General features: G+C 38.2%; 2 protein-coding genes across 8 annotated transcripts in view; one reads left to right on the top strand and one right to left on the bottom strand.

Moving 5' to 3' along the window:
* The first annotated feature begins 892 nt into the window (after positions 1 to 892).
* Positions 893 to 18,885, top strand: nup205 (nucleoporin 205). 2 transcript variants are annotated; one of them, XM_052583117.1, is made up of 41 exons: positions 893 to 1,622; positions 2,360 to 2,502; positions 2,637 to 2,808; positions 2,919 to 3,063; positions 3,287 to 3,446; positions 3,535 to 3,763; positions 3,920 to 4,084; positions 4,324 to 4,499; positions 4,712 to 4,828; positions 5,009 to 5,146; positions 5,359 to 5,509; positions 5,598 to 5,806; positions 6,225 to 6,407; positions 6,587 to 6,637; positions 6,735 to 6,944; positions 7,045 to 7,282; positions 8,521 to 8,710; positions 9,832 to 9,952; positions 10,035 to 10,113; positions 10,205 to 10,369; positions 10,465 to 10,589; positions 10,692 to 10,806; positions 11,807 to 11,956; positions 12,035 to 12,109; positions 12,213 to 12,370; positions 12,478 to 12,558; positions 13,511 to 13,702; positions 13,777 to 13,981; positions 14,103 to 14,201; positions 14,815 to 14,960; positions 15,041 to 15,354; positions 15,440 to 15,578; positions 15,788 to 15,914; positions 15,993 to 16,066; positions 16,270 to 16,401; positions 17,282 to 17,387; positions 17,466 to 17,623; positions 17,730 to 17,859; positions 17,967 to 18,071; positions 18,149 to 18,207; positions 18,547 to 18,885. In XM_052583117.1, the coding sequence occupies exons 1-41, from the start codon at positions 1,547 to 1,549 to the stop codon at positions 18,697 to 18,699; spliced, it is 5,961 nt and encodes a 1,986-aa protein (XP_052439077.1). In that variant the 5' UTR covers positions 893 to 1,546; the 3' UTR covers positions 18,700 to 18,885. The 2 variants fall into 2 exon arrangements, with proteins under 2 accessions (XP_052439077.1, XP_052439076.1); XM_052583116.1 differs by having other exon boundaries at positions 1,466 to 1,622; positions 12,038 to 12,109.
* A 122-nt stretch (positions 18,886 to 19,007) lies between these two features.
* Positions 19,008 to 27,886, bottom strand: part of LOC127977903 (FYVE, RhoGEF and PH domain-containing protein 4) — a 43,966-nt gene continuing 35,087 nt past the window's right edge. For all 6 annotated transcript variants that reach the window (XM_052583118.1, XM_052583121.1, XM_052583120.1 and 3 more), the window contains 13 exons: positions 26,181 to 26,270; positions 25,903 to 26,048; positions 25,657 to 25,813; positions 25,237 to 25,375; positions 25,099 to 25,157; positions 23,903 to 24,049; positions 23,632 to 23,804; positions 23,487 to 23,517; positions 23,318 to 23,398; positions 22,726 to 22,860; positions 22,498 to 22,644; positions 21,719 to 21,859; positions 19,008 to 21,633 (listed from right to left, as the gene is read on the bottom strand). In XM_052583118.1, coding sequence (XP_052439078.1) covers positions 21,382 to 21,633; positions 21,719 to 21,859; positions 22,498 to 22,644; positions 22,726 to 22,860; positions 23,318 to 23,398; positions 23,487 to 23,517; positions 23,632 to 23,804; positions 23,903 to 24,049; positions 25,099 to 25,157; positions 25,237 to 25,375; positions 25,657 to 25,813; positions 25,903 to 26,048; positions 26,181 to 26,270 — 1,698 coding nt within the window. In that variant the 3' untranslated portion in view covers positions 19,008 to 21,381. The remainder of the gene's footprint in view (positions 21,634 to 21,718; positions 21,860 to 22,497; positions 22,645 to 22,725; positions 22,861 to 23,317; positions 23,399 to 23,486; positions 23,518 to 23,631; positions 23,805 to 23,902; positions 24,050 to 25,098; positions 25,158 to 25,236; positions 25,376 to 25,656; positions 25,814 to 25,902; positions 26,049 to 26,180; positions 26,271 to 27,886) is intronic.

The raw sequence follows: 27,886 nt of genomic DNA, 5'->3' as shown, positions 1-27,886 counted from the left end.
AAACAATAATAAAAATAATAATAAAGGTAAGTAACACATTAAATTAAACAAGAACTTTTATAAAGAAATTGTATTTTCCTGCTTTACTTACACTTCAGAAAACTATTTATATAGGCCCGGGTCGATCAAAAATAAAATAAAATAAAACATTTACTATAATAATAATAATAATAATAATAATAATAATAATAATAATATAATGAAGGTAATACACAAATAAAAATTATAAATCACAATCAGAAAGAGTTTTATTGCCAAGTATGCTATAGCTTGCACATACAAGGAATTTGTTTTAATGACATAAGCTTCCAGTGCACAGAGACAACACACACACACACACACACACACACAACAACAAAACATTTGCAAATAAATAAGTTGTATAAACAATTGTGCTATGAATGATAATGGAATAGGATTGAGTAAGATGCAGGGATGTAATATGATGGAGGGGTAACAAATGAATATAAGGATATTGCACATTTGAATTGAATAACATTTAACTGTTCATGAGGTAGGTTGCCTAGGGGAAGAAACTGCTCTTGTACATGAACAGATAAATAAATAAATAAATAAATAAATAAATAAATAAATGTGACTTTGAGACACTAATATCCACTCGCTGGAGTGTCAGATGGACTATGTGTTTTCGTCAAGGAGAGCAAAATTTAAGTGCAGGATAGGAATAGTTCTCAGGCAGTTTTATTTATTGGGATTTCACAGCTCCCCACCCCCATTCTTTTTCTTATCTCGTCCCCCTCAATCCCTAATTTATAGTAGAATTAATTTACACACTGATCCACATGTCGGAACAGAAGGGGGTGGTAATGCACCAATAAGATGGATGCCAACCACCGTTAAAAAAGAGGAAGAAGAAGTTCTCATCAGGCACAGGCAGTATTTAGGGCACCTGTCGAGCTCTGGTTGCTTCCAGGCAGACCCTCTTGCCAGGGGGCGCTTGAATCGTCCATTGAGTCGCTTTTTAGTTCTGGGATGTTTTTTTGGTCTTATCGATGACATATGGATACTAACATTATAACTGTTTTTTGGTAAAAAGAAATCCGAAATCGGCCCCCGTCATATAAGTACAAACATGAGAGAGGACTCTCTATAAAATGATTTTATGAAACGCCACAGTCCTTTAAACATAGGTAACTTGTGATTGTTCTGCTTTTAGAAGCGATGAAAAAAGTAACAGGTACCACGTGACAAGGTTGACACTGATGAGGCGGCAACATAGAGGTCGGAAATAACATCACGTTGACAATAAATAGAACATAAACATTACAAAATAAAACTTAATTGTTTAGTCCAGTTGTTTCTGACCAGTTATTTACAACTGTCTGTCCACAAATTTCCTCTCTTATTTCAGTAATTTATTTCATGCCGACTGCAATTCTACCCACTTTTATTTCCTTGTACTTTACAAGATAACACAACAAAACTATTTTGTCAAAAAAAAAAAAAAAACGGATAATAATAATTTAGACGACAAATACACAAATGTGAATGTAAATTAAACAAGTTACAAAAGAAACCGAAAGCTATGTTTTCACACCGGCAAAATTCGGGGCAGCCCTCTCACGCTTCAGACATGGCGACGCAGATGGCGGTAAATTCAGGTATTCATTTATATATTCTATTTTATAAACATACTTCATATTTTTCTACAGAATAGAGTATTGACGAATGCACTGAGCATTAAAAAAAATGTAATTCAGCAGATTTAAAGTACAAATACTCCGTCAGCTCTCCACGTTTCCTTCATTAGTAAAAATGCTTAAAGTGTAGCTAACGTTATATGCGTCACACTAAATTCTTTATTATCTATCCACAATATTGCTATTATTAATATTATTATTATTATTAGTAGTAGTATATAAAATGTTACGACTATAATTTTGGTGTGACTAAACAGAGCAGTTTATTTGAAACATAAATGTCTCTAAAGACTACTTTTGAAGACGCTCTTTACTGGTAAATAAAAAGGTTTGTACAATTGGCCAAGATTATGTCTCATTAAGTTTTAAAAGTGCATTTAAAATGAAGTCTTAGGTGGTTTTATTATATGTTTACTTAAACATGAGTCTTTTTTTAATCCACTTTCAGTCATAGGTGGACTGTTCAATAATGTTTTATGTGTGTTAACGGTCATGCTATAATAATCAGTCGCTACTTTTTATGGAAAATCAACTCAAAAAAGTCCCACTAAAGACATTTTGTGACCAATTGTTTATTACAAATTAAACATGATTTACCAATTCAGATAATACACAATGTAGCTTTTAAACAGCCCACCACAATACAGAAACAATGTATTATATTAATATTTTGTGACGTATTGTGAATCTGTTTGCAGGAGCCAGCCTGTGGGGCCCGCTGAAGGAGCTCTGGGAAGCTGTGGAGGGGGCCATATGGAGACGACAGCCAGAGAGTGTTCATCTTTTAGATCTGCAGTTGAAGAAACACAAACCTTCCTTCCTCACCCTCTTCAAAAACCCAGTAGGTTTTACTTTCTGTAGATTCAAAACAATACATGTGGAAAACTGTGATTAAGTTTGATGTATTGTAAAATGGATAAGAGTTTCAAAATTCATTCTTTGTTGTAAAATACAATTATTTTTTTTGCAAAACAGATGAAGAGTGCAGAACAGCGAGAGAAGGTACGGAAAGCCAGCACAGAAGGCATTGCTATTCAGGGCCAGCAAGGAGTACGACTGCTTCCTGAGGAGCTTATCTCAGAAGCCTTCATCCTTAGTGACCTTTTTGACCTGGGAGAACTAGCTGCCCTTGAACTGCTGTTGGCAGGTACACACACAGCTCATACACATTTAGTATTACTGAACTGCACTTTGCTTATACTGTATCACTGCAGTGAATTTGCTATACAATGATGTGATCTTTATGTGTATTTTTAGGAGAGCACCAGCAGCCTCATTTTCCCGGCCTGACTCGAGGCCTGGTAGCTGTGCTCCTTTACTGGGATGGAAAACGTTGTGTGGCAAACTCCCTTCGCTCACTTATCCAGTCCAGACATGGCAAGACTTTCACGCTTGACTTGAGGTTTGTTGCTTTACAACAGGATATAGCTTCTTTCCTTTTTAGGAAACAGTTTATCCAAGAGGTTGACCACCTTTATCAAGGCATGTAAAAAGTTAAAGTGATGTAAAAACATCTAAAAGGTTAAAATTAAACAATATTTTGAGTTATTATCTTAGGTTTGTTGATTTAAAAAAAACAAAAAAAGTAATTCTTTGGTGTTGTCATGTCGTGTCTTTTCTTGTAGTCCTGAACTGGTGAATCTCACTACACGGTTCACGGATGAGCTGATGGCTCAGGGTTTGACCAAACAAATCCTGAACTTGGTCTCAGATATCAGTGTGACTCGTGAGTTTGAGAGGCTTCAGAAAGAGCGGGGTCTTGGCAATGAGAAACACAGAAAAGAGGTAAAGCATCCTGTGCAAATTGATGATAATTACATGTGAACATTAAGTAAGCGGCCAATTTAAAGTAAATATTATTCACATGGTACAGGTATCTGACCTCATCAAAGAGTGCCGACAGTCACTAGCCGAGTGTTTGTTTGCATGGACATGCCAGTCACCTCTAAGCAAAGAGGACACCCTGACCCTCATCGGTCACTTGGAGACGGTGACCGCTGAAGCTGATGGCTCATTGGATAGCGTTAACCTTGCTTTAGTCATGGCATTGCTTTATTGCCTGGATGTAAGTTTTCTGGAGCAAGGAACAGAGGATAGAGAAGGTATTCATGCTTTATTGTGATCATCTTTGGTAGCTATAAATGCTCATTATGATCCACACACATACAAGTATGATTAATTAAAAATATAGTTGTTTTTTTCCTAGTAGAGTAGAAAATACTGTGTTTTCACAAACCTGTTTTTTGTGTGTTCATTAGACTTGCTCCAGGCCTTGCCTCTACTGACGGAGAAGCAGTATGTGGCAGCGGTGCACAGTCGGTTGGTGGAGGGTCAGGCCTGGAAGCTTCCTGGATTGCAGGCAGTGGTGCAGCTGGCCTGGGCTCTGTCTCTGAGAGCCGTGTCACAGCTTCCGCAGGGCGCAGGTATCACGCCATTCATTGCTCAGGCTATTGTTCAGTTCAGAGTCAATTTTACTTAAGCTCTCATGACACGTCATAGTCATACATCCTACATCACGTGTCTTTTTGCATGGTCTCGATCTACAGTACAATAGTTTGTTATAGTAGATGCAATTAGCAGCTAATCCCTGAAAATGGATGAAGTCACATTTTGACTTTATTGGCTAATATACTCTCTGCTACTTTGTTCAATTTCTTTTCAGCTCTAGTGGAGTTCACCGAGGCAGATGAGGCCCTGGCAGACCAGGCGCTGTTGGGAAGTGTCTTCCTCTTCCTGACAGAGGGCATCCTAGGAAGCGATGGCTTCAGCCAAGAAGAATTCTACACCCGCCGACTGCATTCCCTCATTACAGATTTCCTGGCTCTCATGCCAATGAAGGTGTGAGGAGAAATGCTTTTATTCAGGATTCAAGCAAAGAAAGTTCAAAAGAACAGCATTTATTTGAAATAGAAATTCTTTGTAACATTATAAATGACTTTACTCTCACTTTTGGTTGATTAAATTAATTCTTATTTCTCTGTAAAAAGAAAAAGAAAAAAGGCTAATGTTAATGAGTGTGTATGGAGATAAGTGAAGAGTGTTATTTGCAGGTGAAGCAGTTGCGTAACCGTGCAGATGAAGATGCTCGCCTGATCCACATGGCTCTGCAGATGGGCAGCGAGCCGCCATCATCTCTACGCAAGGACCTGGACCACCTCATGATACTTGTGAGCATCCCTTTATCACATAGTACATCCATATAGAATTCTTCATCACTGAAAATCTCTGTAAAGCCAGGAAATGGCTTGCATCATCACATACTATTGCTAAAATTGTATTCATATTATTTTAATAGCTAACAGCATTTTCATTCAACAGCACCTTTTTAACTGTTTTTGTTGTTTCAGATTGGAGAGTTTTACAGTAAAGATCCATTTGAACTTGAGCTGGCCCTGGAGTTCTGGTGTCCATCAGAGTCTCTTCAACACACTTCACTCACCGGATCTTTTCTCGGAGTACCTCTCCAAAGACCCCCTCACAAACAGGTGTGAGAAGAAACCTCATTCTTGCTAAACCTTACTAAAAATATTTTTATAAAAAAAGTGCTCGTCCTACAAAATATTCTTACTAAAAATATTTAAGGGTGATGTTAAATAGTAAAATTAACAATGTGGATGTGTGTGCATTTAACTCCACGGTGTATTATTCATCACCACTGTTTTGAATAAAGTGTCAAATCTTATGTGTGTTACCTCAGGTGGTTCTCTCTAAGTTTGTGCGTCAGATGGGTGATCTGCTCCCTGCTACTCTCTACATCCCTTACTTGCGCATGCTGAAAGGGCTTGCTAATGGTCCTCAGTGTTCCCACTACTGCTTTAGTCTGCTTAAAACCAATGGAGCTCCACACGGTAACTGCACCCTCAGATCTTAAAAGAGAATGCTGTGGTGAGAGTCACGTGCACTTATCATATAAGTTTGTTCATATGGCTGTTTTAGGAGAGAACCGACAGGCTGGAGTGTCGGGCAGTGTTGTGTCATGGGAGCACTTTTTCCATTCTCTCATGCTCTACCATGAGAACCTGCGACGAGACGTGCCCAGTGTCGACAGCATGCAGTACCGCCACCCACCCATGAGAGGGATCACTCAGAGAGAGCTAGAAGGCCTCACAGCGTTCCTCCAGCTGCTCACCACTATCATCACCTGGGTATAGAACACATACATCACAATATAATGACTGATTGAACCGTTTCAGTTCTAAATTGAAATGTTGTGTAAAATAAGTCTTTTAATTTCAGAAAAGAAGCATTTCTTGCAACTTTATTGTAATATTATATTGGCTATCATTCACCCTCTCACTCACCTTTCTAGATATAGACCAGTTGATGTATAATGTTTTGACTAAGTATTATTTGTTGCATACCTCTTTCTGATGGTGTCACCATCTGAAGCATGAAAATTATCGGCCCGTTTCACTTTCATTAAAAAGAACATTGAAATTGAAATATTTCGAAATGAATTAACATTAAATCTAATTAATTATGAATCGAACTTTTGAATCATAATCAAATAAGGATGAAATTGCTCTCAATATCAGTGTTCAAATATGTCCTTATATTTTTCAGAGTGAGAATGCACGTCTGGCTCTTTGTGAACACCCTCAGTGGACGCCTGTGGTGGTGATGCTGGGATTGCTGCAGTGCAGCGTTCAGCCTGTGCTGAAAGCTCAAATCTTGCATGCTCTTGCTGCCTTTGGCAAATCACCTGAGATCGCTGCCTCCCTCTGGCAATCCCTGGAGTACACACAGGTTGACTAAAACTTCATCCCATAATGACAAACTGACCTACAATAGAAGAATAAATGTTTACATTTAATTATCTGAACTAACTTCAACAGAAACAGTGTGGATTTTCCACTTATGTGCATTTCATGTGCAGTTCACTTTAATTATTGTCTTATTGATCATTGTTGTATTTTTCCTCTCAGATCCTGCAGACAGTGAAAGTCCCTGGACAGAGACAGGCTGCTGGAATTGAGGTTAACTGTGTTTCTTGATCCCCTTAAATTGTTTTCTTATATAGAGAATATATGCACTAATTTTAACTTTGCACAAATTAATTTTTCTCGTTAACAGGTGGAGCTGAATGAGATTGAATCGAGCTGTGAGGAGTATCCTCTCACAAGGGCATTTTGTCATCTGATCAGTACTCTGGTGGAGAGTGCACTTCCAGTGAATCTTGGAGCAGGACTGCGTGCACCGGGCTTTCAGCCTTATCTTGACTTCCTGCGTGACTCTGTGTTTCTGGCCTTCCCCACACGTGCCTACCGGCGGCCAGCAGAAAAGGTTTCCTGCAGCGTGTTAGACTTAAACGTGTCTTATCTCAGTCTCGACTCCATTTATGGTTGTGTATCTTTACTGACTGATTTTATTTTACTCTTTGTAGTGGGAGGTTGCCGAGGCAGTGCTAGAGGTGTTTCACAAACTTCTGAGAGTATATGAGCCCCAGCCAGCTGACTTCCTGCAAGAAATGGTGGAACTTCAGGGAGAGCAAATGCCAGCCCATAAGCCCCCGGGACACAGTCTGATGTTCCACCTGCTGAATGACTCGCCCACCCTGTCTCTGTGCCTCAGCCTGCTGGAGGAGGGCGCTTGCCAGCTAGACACCTACGCCCCTTTTCCTGGTCAGTATGAGAGGCCTGCTTCATATTTTTTATATCCTGTTTAATTTGTTATTGAATCTTTTAAAACAACTCATTAAAATTCTTTAAAACAGTGTATAATGCTAAATGGATAAGTTATTAGGGATACATTTAAATTGTGGCAGATACCGATAAGCTGATAAGCTGTGCTATTTTGAATAAAAAGATGAGAGCGAAACGCTCTAAAAATATTATTACAACATTAAAATAATTTAACATTTGACACGTATTACATATAATTTATAATGTGAAAATTGATGATTATTTTAAAGGTGTCATAGGATATTGCTAAAAAGAACATTATTTTGTGTATTTGGTGTAATGAAATGTGTAATGCGGTTAAAGGTAAAACATTTTTTTCCTAATAATATACATTATTGTTGCTCCTTTATGCCCCGCCTTCTGAAACGCGTTGATTTTTACAAAGCTCATCGTTCTGAAAAGCAAGGTGTGCACTGATTGGCCAGTGCACTGTGATTGGCTGGATTCTTAAAGCGTGTGACGGAAATGTTATGACCCTTACTTTACTGTAATGCCGTCTCCCAGCACGATGAGACAAAACCAATAAAACCCATAAAAAACGAGGCGTTAGTTGCATCAAGTGGGGACATGATTACTGATTATAATTTCTTATACTGTCTTTTTAAGTGTTACGTTGCATATTGGGCTGAGTAAACAAAACCATGTCTGCATTTGTGATCAAAGAAACGACAAACAACAAGCTTTACTCTACATTGCTCATAACTCGCATTTGAATCATCAGTGGCAAATGCTTTAATTATGAAAACATGCTTACAGGCTTTGAGTCAGAAGCACAAGACTGTCCTTGCAAAGTTGTGACTGCCCCACTTTATAGAGACTGCCTTTGTGCCACATTGTAGGCTACTGGTTCAGGAAACATTCCTCCATAAAAAGGGCATCCACATCCACGGTGCATCTGTGCATTAGTGTTTTTACTCTGAACAAATAAATGCAGCCCTGATAAGCATTAGAGACTTCTTTCAGAAATATTAAACATTTGAATGGTAGTGTATGTATTTATAATTGTTTGACATTTATATTTGGCTTTAAAATTAATGTAATTAACTTTTTATTATTTAGTTATTAACTTTAAACTATTTTTAATTTTTTTGTGAATTGAGACTAAATGCTGAATGAAAACTGGATATGAATCAGTTTGTGTATTTGTTGATTACATTATGCTGGTGCTGTTGTTGTAGGTAAAAAGCAGTTGGAGTCGGCAGTGCTACACTGCCTGTGTTTGTTGGAGCTGGCTCTGCAGAAGGAAGTGACATTTATGGATCTGCTGAGAGAAAGTCAGACATCGCTAATTGTCTCTCCTGTGGAACAGCTCCTGCAGGGTGTCAGTGCTCGGAGCAGACAGGCTGATCACATCACCAACATCGCCAGGTCTCCTCCTTACTTATACATATCTGACACATATTGTTCTCGGGCAGTGGAATTAATCAAAATTCAGTTTCGATTTTGATTTCGGCCTCCAACGATTATGAAAATCCAGTAAAACGATTATTGCGCCCCATTCCGCCCTCTTTCATGCGGTGCTCTTTTGTTCCTCCCTAAAAGCCCAATTTCACGTGGAAATCAGTAAAATCATGTAACAAGAGTTTTGCAAAATGGGACATGCTAGTTTTAAGTTGATTAGATTTATGTTTTTAAAAGCGTGAAAGAGAACTTGTGCTTCCTTGGGAAGATTAATGTTACTGTGCATGCACAGAGACAGAACACAACACGGACATGTAAAGTCATCTTTTAATGCCTAAACGGTCAACTACACAATAAATTAATGTAAAGTGTTGGGAATGAACAGTACACAATGTGTAACAGTACACTGGATGCGTGCAGCTCTTAAAGTGATAGTGGGGTATATTCCTGCTGCTTAATATTTATCAAACAAGAAAAGACACATTCAAAATCACTCCTTGCTCTTGATGGAGTTTTGTAGATTTAATAAGAAACCTAGGAAGTTTAATTCTTACGGTGAAGACTATACAGTTTTGTCTTACATTATATATTTAATTTCTCTATTAGGCTGTTAACTGAATACTTTAGACGTGCATTAAAAAAACTTAAAGCACAGTTTGTTTAATTTGTATATATTTTTTTTATTCTATTGTATTATTATTATTTTAATTTTTTGTATTACTGGCATTGGTTTCCTATGCTTTTTTATTACTGGCAGCTTAATTGTTTTAATTTTGAGGACCTTTTTGTTGTTGTTTTTTAGATGTCATAGCAACCTTATTTACAGAATATATATATTTTTATATATATCACTATCTTTAAATAAATCTTTCGTATAAAGGTTTGGTCATATAACCCACTAATAATCATTTGAAATAATTGTGAATAGTTTTGACCAAAAAAAAAAATCATGATTATGATTTGTCATAATCGAGCAGCCCTATGTTGTTCCCAGCTAAATGACCCCCCAAAAAATCATGTCTGGAATGCTTTAATCTGTGTTTGATTAAGCAATACATGGACTGATTTAAAGTTTTTGTTCTTTACAGGTACCTGTACCACAGCAGCTCGAACCCTGATGCTGCTTTCCAGAGTGCCAAGATTCTGCGCCGTATCGCACGCTACCCAAACATCCAGGCCAGACTGGTTGGAGACTTCACACATGATCAGGTAAGAGACCTCACATTGTCTATTTGTAATGCAATTAATTGGGGTCACTTTAAATATGACAAAACTGTTTTGTAATGAGCAGGCGGTGAGTAAGAAGTTGATGGCTGGTTTTGTGGAGTGTCTGGACAGTGAGGAAGCTCAGGAGGGAGTAGCCGCAGATGGTGAGTCCTTATCCTGAAAAAAGCCAAATTTCATCTATAAATGGTTTAAAGCAGCATTTAAGAACCTTTTTTTTTTTCTCTTTTTTTTCAGACTCAGACCCTGAAAAACGGGTGGCCAGGATTCATCATGAAACCAAGATCCACATCCTAAACCTTCTGATCACCTCTCTGGAGCTAAATAGCCCCAATCTGGGCTTGTATCTGCTGGGCTATGAAGTGAAGAAGCCAGTTTCCTCCACTAACCTGCAGGACCCAGGTTAGATCTCAACTTGACTCAAAATCAGATTTAGGACTCTTATGTGTACCATGCTATGCCTGAAACAGTTTGGTCTTGTGACTACATTCAATAAGGTGTTCTTGGCTGTCCACGGAGCTGCCTGCATGCGATCCTCAGTCTGCTCCAGAGGGGCAGTGAGTGGCGCACTGGACCTGTGCTCACCAAACAGGCCCCTCAGCTAGCTGAACTCTGCTACCAGGTACACGTTGTTTAGCTAACTTACATTCAGATGTCCTGATGCCCATTGTGCCGTTATAAAATATCTATTTTGTGTCTCTGTGTTTGTTTGTGTACGTAACAGGTTATCTATCAGCTGTGTGCCTGTCCTGACACTTCTGGGCCCACCATGCGTTACCTCAGGACCAGTCAGGACTTCCTGTTCTCCCATCTGCAGCACCTGCCTTTCATTCTACCAAGTATGCTGCCTGTCTGTGCTCTTTATTTTGCATTTGACTGACTAGTCTGTCCATGACATCTTGTGGGAGATATTTCTGAAGCTGCAGATCGGAATATTAGAAAGAACAGTGACACTGAAGAGTGATGGCTGCTGGAAATTCAGCTTTGCCGTTACAGGAATTAATGCATTTTAAAATATATTAAAATGGAAAACATTTATTTTAATGAAGTGTTTGTTGGTAAATTGTCTTTTCCAGTGGCGCAGATGGTAAAGGGTGTATTGTTCTCGTTTTGACATGATCGACCCGGGTTCGAATCTGCCTTTTAGCAAACTTCTTTTCTCCATTTTTTAAATTTCAAATCACATCAGAAAAGCATTTATTTCAATAAAAATCTAAGAAATTATTAAAAAGTTGAAAAAAGGTTTGGGTGTAGGGAGGGCTTTATTGTCCCTAATAAGTTGGCATCCATTTAATAATTAGAATTGAAATTTAATAACACTTAAGTTAAGTTAGTTTACACTGAATATTGCATACTGTTTTATAATATACAATACTGGGGTGCAGATAATTGCCACTCTTTGCAATAAGTAGTTTAAATATCAGAAAATCATGCTACTTTAACAGTGAAAAAACAATCTATTGCAATTTGCACTGTGTAACTAGCCTCCATCTCTATTTAAACTTAGTGCAAGTAGCTGCTTTTGCCTTTTAAATTGTACTTACATTTCACAATATTAAGGTTTCCCCTGTATTTTTGACCAAATAAATGCAGCCTTGATGAACATAAGAATAAGAATAATCTCTGTGTAATATCCATTTTGAACAAGTTATTTATTAGCAATTTGATATTGTTGACAATAAATCAGCCACTCAGATTATGGATTTAGTCTGCCATCCTGACACCATTTTTATCTTTCATCTGATTTGCAACTCACTAATCATAATTTCACATACTATTTAGAAAGGAGAGCATGCAAATTAGTATCCCTCTGATTGATTCTGTCTTTATGTCCCACAGAGAATGAGATTGCTGCTCTGTCTCAGATGTCCTGGCTGATGAAGACTGCAGCCATTGAGCTCAGAGTGACCTCACTGAACCGCCAGCGCTCTCACACACAGAGACTGCTCAACCTCCTCCTGGATGACCAGCCACACACATTACATGCAGGTAATTCATACAGTACACCCAAAGTTCCTCTCGATGACCAGCCACACTGAAGTAAACGCAATTGAATCTGTCTTGTAGCAGATGGAGAGACAGGCATGGAAGAGGAGAGTAGATCAGTCAGTGGTTTCCTGCATTTTGGCACCGTCTCCAAAGGTAAGAGAAAGTCTGGTTATCTTCTAGTTTGTTCAGACCCTTTAGAAAGGAAGTAGCGTTCTGATTTTGAACATAATTAGTTAATCATCCGTTGCTCTTTTAGTACGCAGGAGGCTTCTGAGTGTTTTGGATGCCATAGACTTCAGTCAGGAGGCCCCGGAGCTTCTGCAGCTGGACTTCTTTGAGCGTGCTCAGATTGAACAGGTCATCACCAACTGTGAACACGTCAATGAGCAGGGACACACGGTCTGCAACGTCAAGGTATGTGAATGGCTCACTGATCTCCTGCTGGCATTATACCTCATACTGTTGTTTGTTTATTATAAGAATATACAGTTAATTTTTTCATTTTTTCATCATGTTTTTAGTTGCTCCATCGAGTTTTAGTTGCAGAGATCAATGCACTGCAGGGCATGGCCGCCATTGGGCAAAGACCACTGCTGTTGGAGGTTAGTGTGTTTCTGTTAATTGCAGGCAAGCATTCAAATTATTATTATTATTATTATTTATTTATTTTTTTTCATGGTGCTGATTTTTTTTTATTCTGTGTGTGTGTGTATATATATATATATAAGTGCTGGGAAACGATTATATTTTTTAATTGTGAATAATCACATTATTGTCTGCGATGAATCGCATTATGCACAAAACTAATAAACTAACTAATTCATTCAAAAGTAGTGTATTGTGCACTTTTTTCATTTAAAAGTAGGCCTACTGCTATATGAACAAAAGTGTAATAACATTTGGTTTGCAAACACTTTAAACAAATAAGGTGCTTTTTACAGCAGTGTTCCTTTTACATAGTAGCTGTTAAAATATTTATTATAACCTAAATCTCTTCTCAACTTCTCAAATCTCACAATTAAATGAAATATAAAACAAGCCATTTGTCACTGCCAGGGCAATATCATTTTTTATATAGAAAATATTTTATAATTTGTTATAGAAAAACAAGTTATGCTCAGGGTTCAGAGCATCGATCATAACATTATAACAGACACCTTTCTATTAGAGACCTGTACGATAACGGCATCCATCGCAGCAGAGTTCTGCGTGGGACAACACTTGATGTGAGGGTAGAGACTTGTGTACACTGGATGCTGGAGGATAATTAGGATGTACTATGTACATATGTCTGTATGCATGTATATATATATATATATATATATATATGTATGTATGTATGTATGTATGTATATATATATATATATATATACATACATACATATATATATATATATATATATATATATATATATATATATATATATATATATATATATATATATATACATACATATATATATATATATATATATATATATATATATATATACGCGCTAATATTCATAAATGGGTTTCCTGGTGCTGATGGTTTCTTTTTTTTATATATATCAGGAGGTGAACTCAATCCTGCAGCAGGTGGTGGAGAGGAACCGCGTGCGCTGTAGTCTCAGTGCCAAGCGTCATGCTCTGCAGAGCTGGAGGAGTCTGGTGGAGACCATCCTCACGGCCTGTCCTTCAGAGCTCATCCCAGCCGACCAGCGGCAGCTGATCATCAGAGACCTGCTGCTGGATCTGCACGACAAGGTAGGAAAACTAATGAGGAGGACGATACTTTTAAACGAGGAACAGCATGTGACTTGGTTCTCTCTTTCCTCTAGGTGTTATCAGAAGATGCTGCTGGTGAATTGATGCCAATTGTAGCTGGGGCGGTCTTCACATTAACAGCCCAACTCAGCCAATCGGTGCTGTCTGAGCAGCAGGGGGCGGCGCCACAGGGTGGCTCTGGATCAGGATTTGCTTCAATCGCTAACTCCGCCCTCCACCTCATCCTAAGGAAGCTACTGGATTTTATCTTGTGCACAGGTTAGAAGGGTTGTTTTTTCAGGGTTGACTAATCAGCTAACCTGGGTAAATGAATTCCACCTTGTTAGAGGTTAAATGGTTAAACTACTTGTTTTACTCTCTGGTGTTTGTTTACATCCAGGCGGAGGTTTCCAGCGTCTGCGGGCTCACCTTTATGGCGCTCTGCTCTACTACCTGCAAATTGCCCAGAAACCTGAGGAGCCAGAGACACTCCAGACAGGTATAAAACATGGAAATGACAAAGCAAAGGCAAAATTGTATTTTATTCACACATACATACATTCCAAGACTGCATTTTTGGAATTTTAAGCCTTCATTTTGCAATCTAATTTTAGAAAGGTTTGGTAAATTTGCTCATACCTTTCATGGATATATCCTAGAATGTACTATTTGATTGCATATAATATTTAGGATTAAGATGCATATAGTAAATATCTAATACACATTTTATATAGATGTATTTTATTTACATATAAAATTAAAAGTGCAGATATATTTCATAGCTGTATCCCAGAATACATTAGAATACTTCACTAATTTGAGTGAATATTTTATAATTTAATATATGTATACATTCAGGTATTGTATAATTTATAACTCTATTTATTAATTTATATTTAAGTTTCAAAATACTAAGTCTTTATTTTTTATTTTTTTATTTTTTATTATTTTTGGAGATTTTAGAGTCTTATGTTATTCTTGTAAGGAGTGATCATTCACAACATATCCATCTGCCTATGAAATGCATGTAGGCTTTAAACACTGTTCATGATTAAATTATAATCTATATTAACATATAAAAATATGCAAATATTATAATACTGAATTTACAGGTACCTCCATGTGGGAGCGTTTGACTGCCCCTGAAGATTGTTTCTCCAAGCTGCAGAGAGAGAACCTGGCCATCATCGAGAGCTACGGCACCGCTCTCATGGAGGTGGTGTGCAGAGACGCTTGTGACGGTCATGAGATTGGCAGGGTAGGAGCAAACAATTCAACAGCATCTTACTGAGCTATTGTGAAATTAGATAATGAATTGAGGGCATGGTCTTTTTCCAGATGCTGGCTCTGGCCGTGTTGGACCGGGTGTTGTCTATAGACAGACAGTGCCAGTGGCTGGTGTACCTGTGTAACAGCGGGTACCTGCGTGTGCTGGTTGAGAGCTTGAAACAGGACGATGCTGCCCTGCAAACTCTGCTCACACCTCAGCCTCCACTGCTCAAACCACTCTACATCTATGAGTCCAAAATGGCATTGCTGACCCGTGTGGCTAAGACAGCACAAGGTGCGATGGAGCTCCTGCGCTGCGGGCTGGTCGGTCAGCTGGTGGAGTGTCAGGTGTTTCACATGCTCCCTCAAAATGATGCACTCAGGTCTGTAATCTAGACACTAAATATAGATGAAGTAGTATGTCTCTCACTGTCATGTCATCTCACTCTCCGTATCTCTCTCTTCCAGAGTGTTTGGGCAGAGAGATCCATCAGGGTTTATTCCTAGTCCTCTCGAGCGATACAGACAGATCCTGCTGCCTACTCTCAGACTGATGCAGGTCATCTTGACCTCCACCACCACACAGCACCAGCAGGGGGCGGCACAGGTACAAACATCCATACGATGTTTCCTTCCAAATTCACAAATCTGCTATATACTAAACGAGCTAGTTATGAGGAAAGTACATATTTGAATGTAGGGCTACATCTTACTGCATGCTTAAGTATGTCAGTATCGGGACATAAGTAAAGAAAGTTCATTTACACTATTGTTTAGAAGTTTTGGGGTCAGCAGAATGTTGTGTTTGATTTGTAGGTGCTGCAGTGGCTCATCGTTCACTCTGATGTCATCCAGTCCATCCTGCATGATCCGGACATGAGTATGGGTGCTCTGCAGGAGCTCTCTCTCCTCACTGCCATCATCAGCAAGACCGCACTGCCAGGTACAGACACACCGCAGCTGCTCAGATGCTTTAGACACTGATGACTAATGCCGTGGATCTCCATTCTTGTATGTTAAGGAGCTCTGGAGATGGGACAGGAAATCAACAGTGCCGCCCTTATGGAATTACAGGGACACATCGGAAGATTCCAGGTAAAATAAAGAAAAAAAAAAGGCTTTAAAAGCTGATTTTTAAAAAGGAGGAAAGAATGGTTATGTGACCGTAAAAGGTTAAATGCAAGACCTACAGTTAATTATGATGACATCAGTACTGTTGATTGCAGTTTAAAAGCTGTTATTTTGTAAATACAAGTTAATGTGTGAAGTTTACAAAATGAGCCTTCTCCCTGCTTCAGCGCCAGGCGTTGTCTCTGCTGGTGCGGCTGGTGGGAACCGATCGCGCTCGCTACCTGAAGCAGATCGAGGAGACCGTCTCTCCTGGTGACCTGGCAGAAAAGAGAGAGGAAATGGAGGTTGCCATGCAACAGGTGGAAAACCACTTTTACAATCTGCTTGACAAATGCAATAATGTGTTCTAAAGTTAAACATTACATAAACATTATTCTTTGAAAATATATATTAAATATTGAATAAATGTTAAAGAATATTCAAAAAGCTCAGCTGGTTGCATAGACATCATTTGTCATTTTCTTTTAGTTTGACTTGAAGAACTGAATTCATTAAAACCGAAATAGATTAATAAGAACTATAGGCATATTTAAAAACTACTAAAACTGACAAATACATTTTACCTTGAAATTACAATGAAAATCAATATTAATATAAAATTATTTCCAAATATAAAATAAAAACTCTTATAATATATTGGTAATGATAAAATAACATGTTTAAAATGGGTTGATATATTTGATCTCTGGTCATATTACTCTAATATTCGGTCAACGGGATGGTAAAAGAGCCTAAGGTTGAAAATCTAAGTGCCCTTCATACAGTATGGTTTTCTGTAAAAGTCTGTCAAGCCGTGCAGACTGGCAATGATTTTTTGCAACTGCTGTCAACTCCACTAGACTTGAAATCATAGCACAAATCTGGGTAAAAATGTAAAAATTCTCACAATTAAAAAAAAACATTTAACCATGACTTTTGCCTCTATAAACTCCTAAATTACTGCTTATTAATAGTTACTAAGGTAGTTGTTTAGTTTAGGTATTGGCTCAGATCATGTATGTTGAATATGGCCATGCAGAATATCTGTATATGAGTAATAATAAACAACCAATATATAAAAAACAGGCATGCTAATAAGCAACTAGTTAACAGTGAGAACTGGTACCTAAACTAAAGTGTTACCACCAGTAGTTTATTTCAGCCTTGTTTCACTGATATATGCGTCATGTGGTTTCTCAGATTTGTGCCAATATTATGGAGTACTGCCAGACGCTACTGCTGCAGAGCTCCGCTGAAGCCCAGTTCAGTCTCTGCCTGTTCAGCCCGTCAGCAAGTGAACCAGCAGGTCAGTCTTTGTGATCGTCTAACGCATGTCTCTGTCTGGCCTCTGTATGTAACTCTGTGTGTGATCATGTTGTATCAGATGTGGCCATTCCCTCTGCGCGGGTGCCCAGTCTGGGGTTGGTCCTGCTGCTGCTGAAGAACAGCGCCACTGACTTCTTCCGATATCATGACAGCCACAGACAGAGCCTGAACAAGCTGGAGCGAGTGGAGCAGCTTCCCCCCGAGGAACTGAAGGAGGTATATCTGCCAACACAAACACGTTGCAATAGTACTGCCTAAAATGTGTTTGTTTGATTCTAATGTTCTAATGTGGGATATTTGGTGTATGTTTTTATGTGCAAAGCTGTGCCAGGGTCTGGTGTCCGGTTCTGGTGGAGTGGAAAAGATCCCATCAGTGCAGAGAAACGTGCTTGCCAAGCGCCGACTCGTCCAGCTGGTCAACAACCGAGCCAAGCTTCTTGCCCTCTGCTCCTGTATCCTAACACATAGACTCTTTGAGAAATCAATTTCATTTTTTGAGAATTACAATCTGAATGCTGGAAAGAAACGGTTGCGTGTTTTTCTTGACGTTTCTCTGAAGATATCATTGAGACATGCTTGTTTGTGATTTGGCGCCACCTGGAGTTCTACTTGCTGTACTGCACTCCCACTGACCCCAAAGACTCTCTTCTGACGGGTTACAGAGGTCAGCCGTCTCTCTTCTAGTCTTCTTCAAAGTTTTGGGTTGTTTTGCATGAGAGACTCATTTATTGCTTTGTGTAGACCCTAGTGGCAGCAGAGGATTGAGTGTGTCAAGAGTGAGCCGACAAGATCTTGAACAGGTACTTTTTCTTTTTTTGTTTTGCTTCATAATCTTTTTTTTCCCACACTTCAGTCATATTGCTGATTGTTTGGGGATTTAATAAATGGTGTTCTTTTGAACATTCTATTTAAACAAAATCCTGAAAAAATTATCATGGTTTCCCCCCAAAAAAATCAGCAGCACATTTATTAGATTGATTTCTGAAGGATCATGTGACATTAAAGGCTGGAGTAATAGCTCTGCCATCACAGGAATAAATTACAATTTTAAAATGTATTTAAATAGAAAAGGAAGAAAGAACTATTTTTTTTTTAAGTCTTGTTTTGACACTTGTCTGTCTGTGTGTGTGTGTGTGTAGTTGCAGAGTGACGTGGCAAACAGCTTCAACGAGCCGTTACAGAGGAAGCTGCTGGAGGTGGAGGGTCTGTATAGCAAAACCTGCTCCCGTCACACCTTTATCCAAGCCCTGACACGCCGGATCCGTGGCCTAGTGCATCACGCCAAAGGCTGAACACTTACATACATGTAAATTCCCTCAACTAGTGCTAAACATTACTCTTGAATTAGGTGGCAAATAATTGCTTTTTTGCAGTTTTGAATACGATCAGTCAACACATGAAATGTTCTTGCTCTGAAGATCTCTGTATTGGATTTCTGCTCTTTTCTAATCTGGTAAATAAATGGCTTTCTAAACGGATGATGGTTGTTTCTGTGATTTTGTTTTTTATTTTTATCAAAATGCTAAGTACAGTTGCTTGAGCAAATAAAGCAGTTTTGTTTCTGGTGATTTGTAGAGTGAAGAACAGAGGCACAAAACCATTGCAGAATAATCTTGTTTTATTTTACAAGGTACGCTTTATGAAAACAGTAAAGTGCGTAATTTTCAGTTTCATTTGTATGTATAAAACAGGGTCTGTCTCAGTTTTGAGAGCTGATGTAGCTTTACTGTGTAAGGGATTGTGGGAGTGAGAACCAGCAGAATACATTCAGATCGCATGGTAAGGATTGTTTCAAATGGCAACAATAAGCACACATCCATGTTTTAATACAGAAACTCACTTTTAATATACCAACCTAGTTGCTTTCATAGTTTACCTTTAAAAATGTGTGCAGAACTACAAATGTCATAGGCACGTCCCATTCAGAAAATATGGTCACTGAAATCAACAACTGGTTGACGGAGACAAAAATATGACTACAGTTCACAGCCGAGATATGTTTCAAGGTCAAGTAGCTTTTGAATTGTTCATAGTTACCACATGACAGTTTCTCAGACACATCGATCCAAATAGTAGTTTGTTTTCAAATGAAAATTCAGCTTAAAATGATTGAGTGTGAAAGAAGGCCTGTAATTCACGACGTTGATGTGATGAAAGTGAAGCCAAATTCATTTCCAGTAATGCGAAGGATACGCAGATGTTAGTGTGAATGAAATTCATGCTTATTTCTTAAATACAAAGGGATGAATAAATGGTTGGCTCTAAACTTAGAGACCGAAAATGTAATTTTGTGCTATGTAAAATCATGCATTTCCATTATAAATTATTTTTAAATAATAAAATTAGAATTACAGTATTTAAAGAACATATACATGTGTCCCTGCTCCAGAGGACGAACCGAGTGTGATCGTGCAGCCCACAGCAGATATACAGAACAAAACCATCTCCGGTCAACTGACTGTCTACCAATAAAAGATCCATTACAGAAACTGTAACACAGATTTGATTTTACAACCAGTTATTTCACTAAATACTGACACTATTACCATGATTAGAGAGCTGATAAAGTCAGCTGAGCTACTGACACCAAAGCCACAAATTAGTTCATGTTTGATTCGAATGTGCTTTTAAATGAGAACCAGCTTATGGTGAGTGAACATTATTCACATTATCTAGAAACTGCTGTTGTTTGGTTTTGGAAACTAATCCAGCAGACTTTGAATCTTTTCGACGATTCATTTCTGATGTGCTGAGGCACTGCAAACCAGACATTCCCCCGTAAGCGACATGTTAGATCTGCTTCCTTGGTTAGGGTTGCAGCAGTATGATAACAGTAGGTTATACTGTATACCATATTTGATTATGTATTTATATCCAGTTTAGCTTAGCTGCACATCTGCACCCATCTCAAATGAAACTACTAATATTGAATAGTTAATAAGGACAGAGACCAAAGTACTGAATTTAGTAGGCTACTCAGATTTTCTGAAAAACATTTCAATTGCACATAAGGTAGTTTCCATTAAAACATTTATTAGCAGGTTAAAGTCCTTTCTTCTGGCTAACTCGCACTTTCCTGAGGTAAGTTAAATATAACGTTGTCACGTGTTATTCACAAGCCGTTTCATTGACTTCTTTTCGTGGTTACAACACTGAAGGTCGGAATCTTCCAACATACCTTCTGATGTTCATTCACATTTATTTCGTGGTAATGTTAGTTAGGTGTAAACCGATCGCTCCACACCTGCTCCACGCTAACTTACCACTTGTCTGTCACACATAAAAGAGCGCCAAAACGTCATTTATTATCTGGATTTTGTGATAAAATTGACAGAATTTGAAAGCTGAGACTTTGTTTCTTATCAAAAGTAAGGAAATTGGGCTACGAGTAAATGTGACGCTTTATGCAGCCTTACTAGATAAGCAATTTGTCAATTTCAATACCATGATACCGCTGCAACCCAACCTAAGATCAACACATGTCTGCTGGCTTTAAAGAAGCAGTGTCTATTGCATGCAGAGCATTTTGCATCTGAATGCATTATACTGTATATATTTGCAGTAAATTGCAATCTTGTCTTTTGAAACGCGCTCAAGTCCTACATATACAAATCATTATTTTACAATGGTGTCAACACGTCTGGATTTCTGCCTCAATATGCTATACATACAACATGTAAATGTTCTGAATTGTGTATTTTTACATACAGGCTTAAAACAGTGCTGCGTCAGTATGGTGTGATGATGAATAGCATGTCTCCGTTCCTCCATGTACACTTCACATGTGTCCCGTATGTTTGCATCCTTTGTGAACTTCAAAATCTGTCAGGTAAGGGTCAAGCTGATATCCATATGCTTTAAAGCCCCATATTCTGGATGTGTTCAGAATCCAAATGGAACTTTAGGACAACTGGCAAACCGACAGCCCTGACACGTCAGTACTAAAATCTTCTACAAGAGTTTGCTCTGTTTGCTCAGACACCATTAGAGCTCGGCTCTTGGGCGATTTCCGTAGAATGGCTTTCTTCAGGCGATTCTGGAACCTCTCCTGTCACTGCCATACGGATCACTTTGAGCCAGCGCTGCTTCAGTTCCTCGCTCTCTGCTGCAAAGCTGTGGACTGATTTAGACTGAGTTAGTCTGAAGCTCGCGGAAGGGTCGGTGGGTTTCGGGCTGTCCTCCACCTGGTAGCCGAGCAGAGGAATCGTGGACTGGGCCTTGACATCCTGTGATGAAAGTAAATCTTTGTTTAGTAAAAGGAAGTGCTGTGGAGGATCAGAAATAGGTTCAGTGAGATAAAAGCACACTGACCTGAGGTGCTCCGTACAAGTAGAGAACTAGAGCTTCTTTCTGAGGAATGACACACCAGACTCTCTGCCAGGGCTTGTTCTTCTCGCAGTACTGCAGGAAGCCACACATGATACTGTTGCCCGAGAACTGAGCGGCTTCAATCTGTGAGGGAGAAGAAGTGAAGTTTAGCACTGCAGTGTGACAGCTTTATCACTCCTGTGTGAGATGACACACTCTGACATTCACTGTAAGTGAACTAAAACAAAAAGAAGGTAAAAGAAAAGGGTTCGGGTTTTCAGTATTTGTGCTAAGCCAGAGCACTTCATCAAAAGTAGTTTACTTCAGTGATGCACAAAGTGTCGATTTAGAACAGGGAACAAACAAACTGATATTTCACAAATGTGTTTTAAAATAACTCTAGCTTTGCTTCCTCTTCTAAAGTGTTACCAAACCGAAACATTGTTAAAACATCAGGGTACCGGTGGTAACACTTTATAATATGCTTTATTAATAATATAAACATTATTGCATTGCATTGCATGATGCTAAACAGATCATTAGTTCATGCAAACTAGTTAGAAATGAAAACTGATATTGAGTTTGTATTTTTTCTTACAGTACATACTCATGAATGTACATCAACCGATCTGTTAAGCATCACTGAATGTTTGTTCATGACTGGTTACTGCAACTTATCATAAAGTGTTATATGATGTCCTTTTTTCTGACAGTACAGTGTGTGTTCATTGATACATTATAGAATGCAGTTCTGACCCCAGGTCACATGATCCTGAACTCACCTCTAGAATTCCCTTCTTCTTGCCCTCTCTCTCCTCGCTGTCTATGTGGCCTGTCAGGATGGAGTTACAGTCTTTGCAAACCTTGTTTATCTTATTCCCATCATATTCCAGAGGGGCTTTGTAGTCTGAGCACTTCCCACAGACCACCTGAATGAAACCGACATCTCAGCACATGAAACGCATTTTTAAACCGTGAAAAAAGAATGTTTTTGGTTTGCTGCTGCTTACATATCCACAGGCCCGACAGTGATGCCTCCTGCGTGTCAAGGCGTTAAAGGGCTCTTTGCATCTCATGCACATGGTCACCTCATTGTCTCGGATCCAGCGAGGAGCTCTTTTACCCAGTTCTGATATCTTGAGATCCTACACAGAAATATAGACATGTGTAAACAATAAAAGCAAGCAAATCTGGACTACTATGAATATAGTCCAAAATAAGTACATGTGCACAAAACAAGAACCTCAGACTTACACAATGAGATCTAAACATCAAATTAATCTAGCATTAATGTAGTACTTATTTACAGAAATGTTCTATTTCTAAGATGAAATTCTATTTCATCTTTTATTAATTTAAATAATATTTAATTCAACATTTTGAATATAATAAAAATACAATTAAAATAAGTCATATTTAAACACTTCAAAAATCTAATTATAATTTAAATAAATAAAATAAATATTTTTCTTTAATTATTAATTGAAATAATCCAAAATGTGTCATTTAATTAATAGTAACAGTATTTAATTTAAATAATATTGAAATAATTCTATATTCTAAATATGCTCTTCTATAATACTTCTATGGCGACACACTGACCGTTACTTCTTCCACATCTTTGAATGCTGATTTAAAGGTCTCATTTTTCTGGAGATAGATGTGTATCGTTTCCTGGAACGCCTAAAACACAAATGAAGACATTTTAAAAATGCACTTCCAAAAACTTGATAATAATCAACAAGGAAAACAGCTGATGTTACGTTTTTACCTTTATCCAGCTTTCTTTATCCTGTTCAGAGCTGTAATAAGGCAACAATTAAAACCATTTACCCTTAGACAACCATTCAAACACCCAGTATTGAAGAATACACAGTTGGCATTAGAAACACAAGCATAGTTGGCCCAGTTTGTACCTGGCCTGCAGTTCCAGTGTCCGTTCCTTTCCAGAAACCTGAAAGGTGTGAGGATAATCATCATTGTATGTCTCAATCACCTTCATGCCATCAATGCCGATACGTGTGCGGACCGTAAACTTCTGTCCCACCAAGCTGAACTTTGGAACACAGTACAGCAGCATATTGTTGAACTGTGGGAAGAGTTAACAGAGATTTATAATAAAACACTGCCAAATGCTATTATAATCAGAACTGTAATCATAATCAGTAATGGCCAGCATGGACTTACTAGAAATAGATATCGGTCCATGGCTGAAGTGTTTCTTGCTGCCAGCTTCAGAATATGACCCTCTTTTATTAACTCATTTGAAGGGTTCACAACGTCCTCTTCCTCCCCCAGCATCTCATAAATCTCCAGCAATTTCTTAAGGTTTTCCTAAGAGACAGAAGACAGTATAAAGAGAAATTCTGAAATATACTGTAGATCCTGCCTTTCAATTTCAAGAGAAAAGCACTTAATAATACATCATTTTAGCCTTACTTGAAGTGTCTAACATTTCTGAGATTTAATCAACATTTTTTGATGTTATTAAAATGAGTCAGTTATTAAAGGGTTACTCAACTTTTTGTTTTATTTGCATACAAATTGTTTAATAAAGTCATTATTTTTGTTTTATTGCATACAAATTAATAAAGGTGTTATTTTTGTTTTATTTGCATACAAATTGTTTAATAAAGTTGCTATTTTTGTTTTATTTGCATACAAATTGTTTAATAAAGTCATTATTTTTGTTTTATTTGCATACAAATTGTTTAATAAAGTCATTATTTTTGTTTTATTGCATACTAATTAATAAAGGTGTTATTTTTGTTTTATTTGCATACAAATTGTTTAATAAAGTTGCTATTTTTGTTTTATTTGCATACAAATTGTTTAAAGTCTTTATTTTAGTTTTATTTGCATACAAAGTGTTTAATAAAGTCATTATTTTTGTTTTATTTGCATACAAATTGTTTAATAAAGTCGTTATTTTAGTTTCATTTGCATACAAAGTGTTTAATAAAGTCATTATTTCTGTTTTATTTGCATACAAATATTTTAATAAAGGTGTTTTTTGTTTTATTTGCATACAAATGGTTTAATAAAGTCGTTATTTTTTGTTTTATTTGCATACAAAAAGTATTCTTCATGTTACGAACCACTGATGGCAGATGGACTATTCTGATAATATGTCTTTCATACTTTTCTGGACCTTGACAGTGGTATTTACTTGGCAGTCTATGGGACAGTCACAAGCCTCCCGGTTTTCATCCAAAATATCTTAAATTGTGTTCCGAAGACAAAGAAAGCTTTTACGGGTTTGGAACAACATGGGGGTAAGTGATTAATGACAAAATGTTCATTTTGGGGTGGAGTAACCCTTTAAAAAGGGTTGTTAGACATAATCTAGAGATTCATTGGTACAGCAGATGAAGAACACTCACTGTTTTCCTAATGGCAGTGTTGGAATGAGTGGCAGCCATGGAAATGATCTCTAAAGACTCTGCAAAGACAAATATTTCACATTTCGAAAAGGTCATGTTTGAGGTCTAATTTAGGAATCTGTTCACTCCTGAACTCACTTTCAGCATCGTGCCGGTCTATGTGATCGTGAGGAAGCTTCTTCAGATAGTCTTTGAGCAGCATCTCGTATCGTGGCACTCTCTGAACGGGCTCCAACATGTGGTGTTGAAGCGACAGACTTCCACAAGCTTCTTGACTCTGAACAACAAAGACAGACACTCAATCTACAAACACTAAAGAAGGCAAAAACAAACAGATACTGTATATCAGCAACGAGTAAAGATAGTCAGGCTGATTACATCAGCCGTAATTTGGCTATTTTGAAATTATCTGTGGTAATTCTGCCATATATCAGTATTTAAATCTACCAACATGTTTTCAAATAATTCAGTATTTTTAAAATCAGGCTATTGAAAAGGACTCTCCTTGTGTTCAAGAGTAACTAACTGCAGTGTAAGACTATATACATCAATGCTCACCTGGATTTCCAGAATGATGGCTTTAAATGGAGGCGATCGGTCCATCCACTGCTTCAGAAGATCCATGGCATTATCAAAGTTCTTCACATACTCAGCGTACATCTTCAGAAAGGGAGTGAGTTTCTGTAGGATGTCCCCAATGCGAGGTGTTGACGTCCTTGAGGGAAAATCTCAGCGCATTAAGACCATATTCCTACTGATGAAACCAAACACAACGTCTGAGAAGAGAAAACGTGAACGTCTTACCATTCCCCCATGCGTTTTTCCAGGTCAGGAAGAAGGAACTGGCTGTGGAAGGTATTAATGGAAGAGATGTTGGAAAAGATGTTTTTCACCACATCCATGGGGAACGTGTCTTTTTTTCCTTCTTCTAACAGCTTGGCATAAAACACCTGCAGGGCCAGAGTTAGATGATGTATGTGTGTGCATACTACAGATTGAACATCAATGCTCATGTACTGGTTTCCCACTCGGGGCTTTGCAAGAGTTTGGTCAGTCTTTGGAAAAACAATATGAGCCCTTACCTTATCTAATAAGTTGAGTCGTGCAACATAAGCCTTCTCTGTCTGCAGAAGTTCATTTGCGATCTTGTAGAGCTTCTGCTCATTTGTTTCCTAAATAAAAGAAGTTCAATTTGAACATAAATACAAATCAGCATCATTTTTTACATATTGTCTTCATGCAAATGTTGCTGTTTATAGATCTTTGATGGTGAAAAATTTCATATTTAACACACACACACACACACACAAGCCCCTTTCACACTGCACGTCGGACCTGGAACATTGCCAGGTCGCCTTCTGTGTGAAAGCAACCACGTCCCGGGATTGATTCCGGCATTGAACCCGGGTCGGGAACCTAGTAACATTGCTGGGTTCAACCCGGGACGAGCGCTGTGTGAACAAAAGCCAGATCTAATGCGGTGTCGAAGTGCTGATGCGTGTTATCGTGAGGCGCTTTTACCGGCTGTTTAGAAGGAAGATCAACGTGCCTAACGTTTTCGACTCATACATTACACGTCACGTCCTGATGTCACGTGTCGTTACGGGATCTTTACGGGTTGTGTGTGAAAGCACGCACATATACCGGGTCATCACTGGCAGTGTGAAAGTGCAAAATCTAGTGGCCCGGGAACAATTGCCGTAACACTTTACCCGTGTATTTGCCGTAATCGCAGTGTGAAAGTGGCTCCACACACACACAAAAAAAACACTGTATATAAAATATGAATGACAATAAAAAAAAGCATTACTACAAATCAGAGATGCTCACAAGTCTCTGAGCTAGAGTCCAAGTCAAGTCTCAAGTCTCTGAGCTCGAGTCCAAGTCAAGTCTCAAGTCTCTGAGCTAGAGTCCAAGTCAAGTCTCAAGTCTCTTTATTATATTAAGTCTCTGGTTATAATAAATGTTGCATCACGTACAGCGACCCATCCAAGCTGCTTAGAACACTGCATAGCTATATATAAGGAATTCAAAGCATGTAATATGTTATTATGACAACTCTATCTATTAGCATACAATATCAACTTTGATTTTGGTATATAATCAGTGTAAACAGGCTATTGCAACATGACAAAAACACCAAGAATGCTTTACTTTTAAGTTAATATCTGTATTTTGCATTTATGGATTCAGTAATGGCCTTCTGTCTGTCCTGGCTGTATAGCTGCACACCTCTTGTCTGGCTTAAGAATGAACAAAGCTACGCTGACTTATGTTATTCATACAATACCTACTCACAAATAAACATCAAAAACAAAGCCGGCTGCAATGAATTTCTGGGCAAAACAGCTTTTACTACAAACACTTCCAAAAAAGAACATTGTTATCACACAAGAACATTTTGATAGAGAACCAAAAATATTTAAAGTAGATAAAATTAGAATAAATAAAATGGAAATGTCTACATACTATTACTACTGTAAACTTTGCAAATAGGACATCAGCCCCTTCAAGTCAATGAACAATAACAAAGTGGGCTGCAATGAATATCTGTGCAAAACGTCATGGCTTCGCTCCTACCCAATGACAGAGGCACGCAGGTTTTTTTCCACTGGAGTACTCACGTGAAGGATGCGTGCACAACTAATAACTAATATCATCGCGCTATAAAGGGTTGGCCTGCGCTGGGTGCGCCCCTCCCCCTATAACTGTTCTGTCTCGCGGAGGAGCTCATTTGCGTGCATCTGTGTGAAACACGCGCTCTGAAACACGCATAGGAAAAAAGAAC

This window comes from Carassius gibelio, chromosome B18, assembly GCF_023724105.1.
Source record: "Carassius gibelio isolate Cgi1373 ecotype wild population from Czech Republic chromosome B18, carGib1.2-hapl.c, whole genome shotgun sequence".
In the NCBI taxonomy this organism is placed as follows: Eukaryota; Metazoa; Chordata; class Actinopteri; order Cypriniformes; family Cyprinidae; genus Carassius; species Carassius gibelio.
Note: the sequence above shows the minus strand (reverse complement) of the source record. Positions and strands in the feature narration are given on the sequence as shown.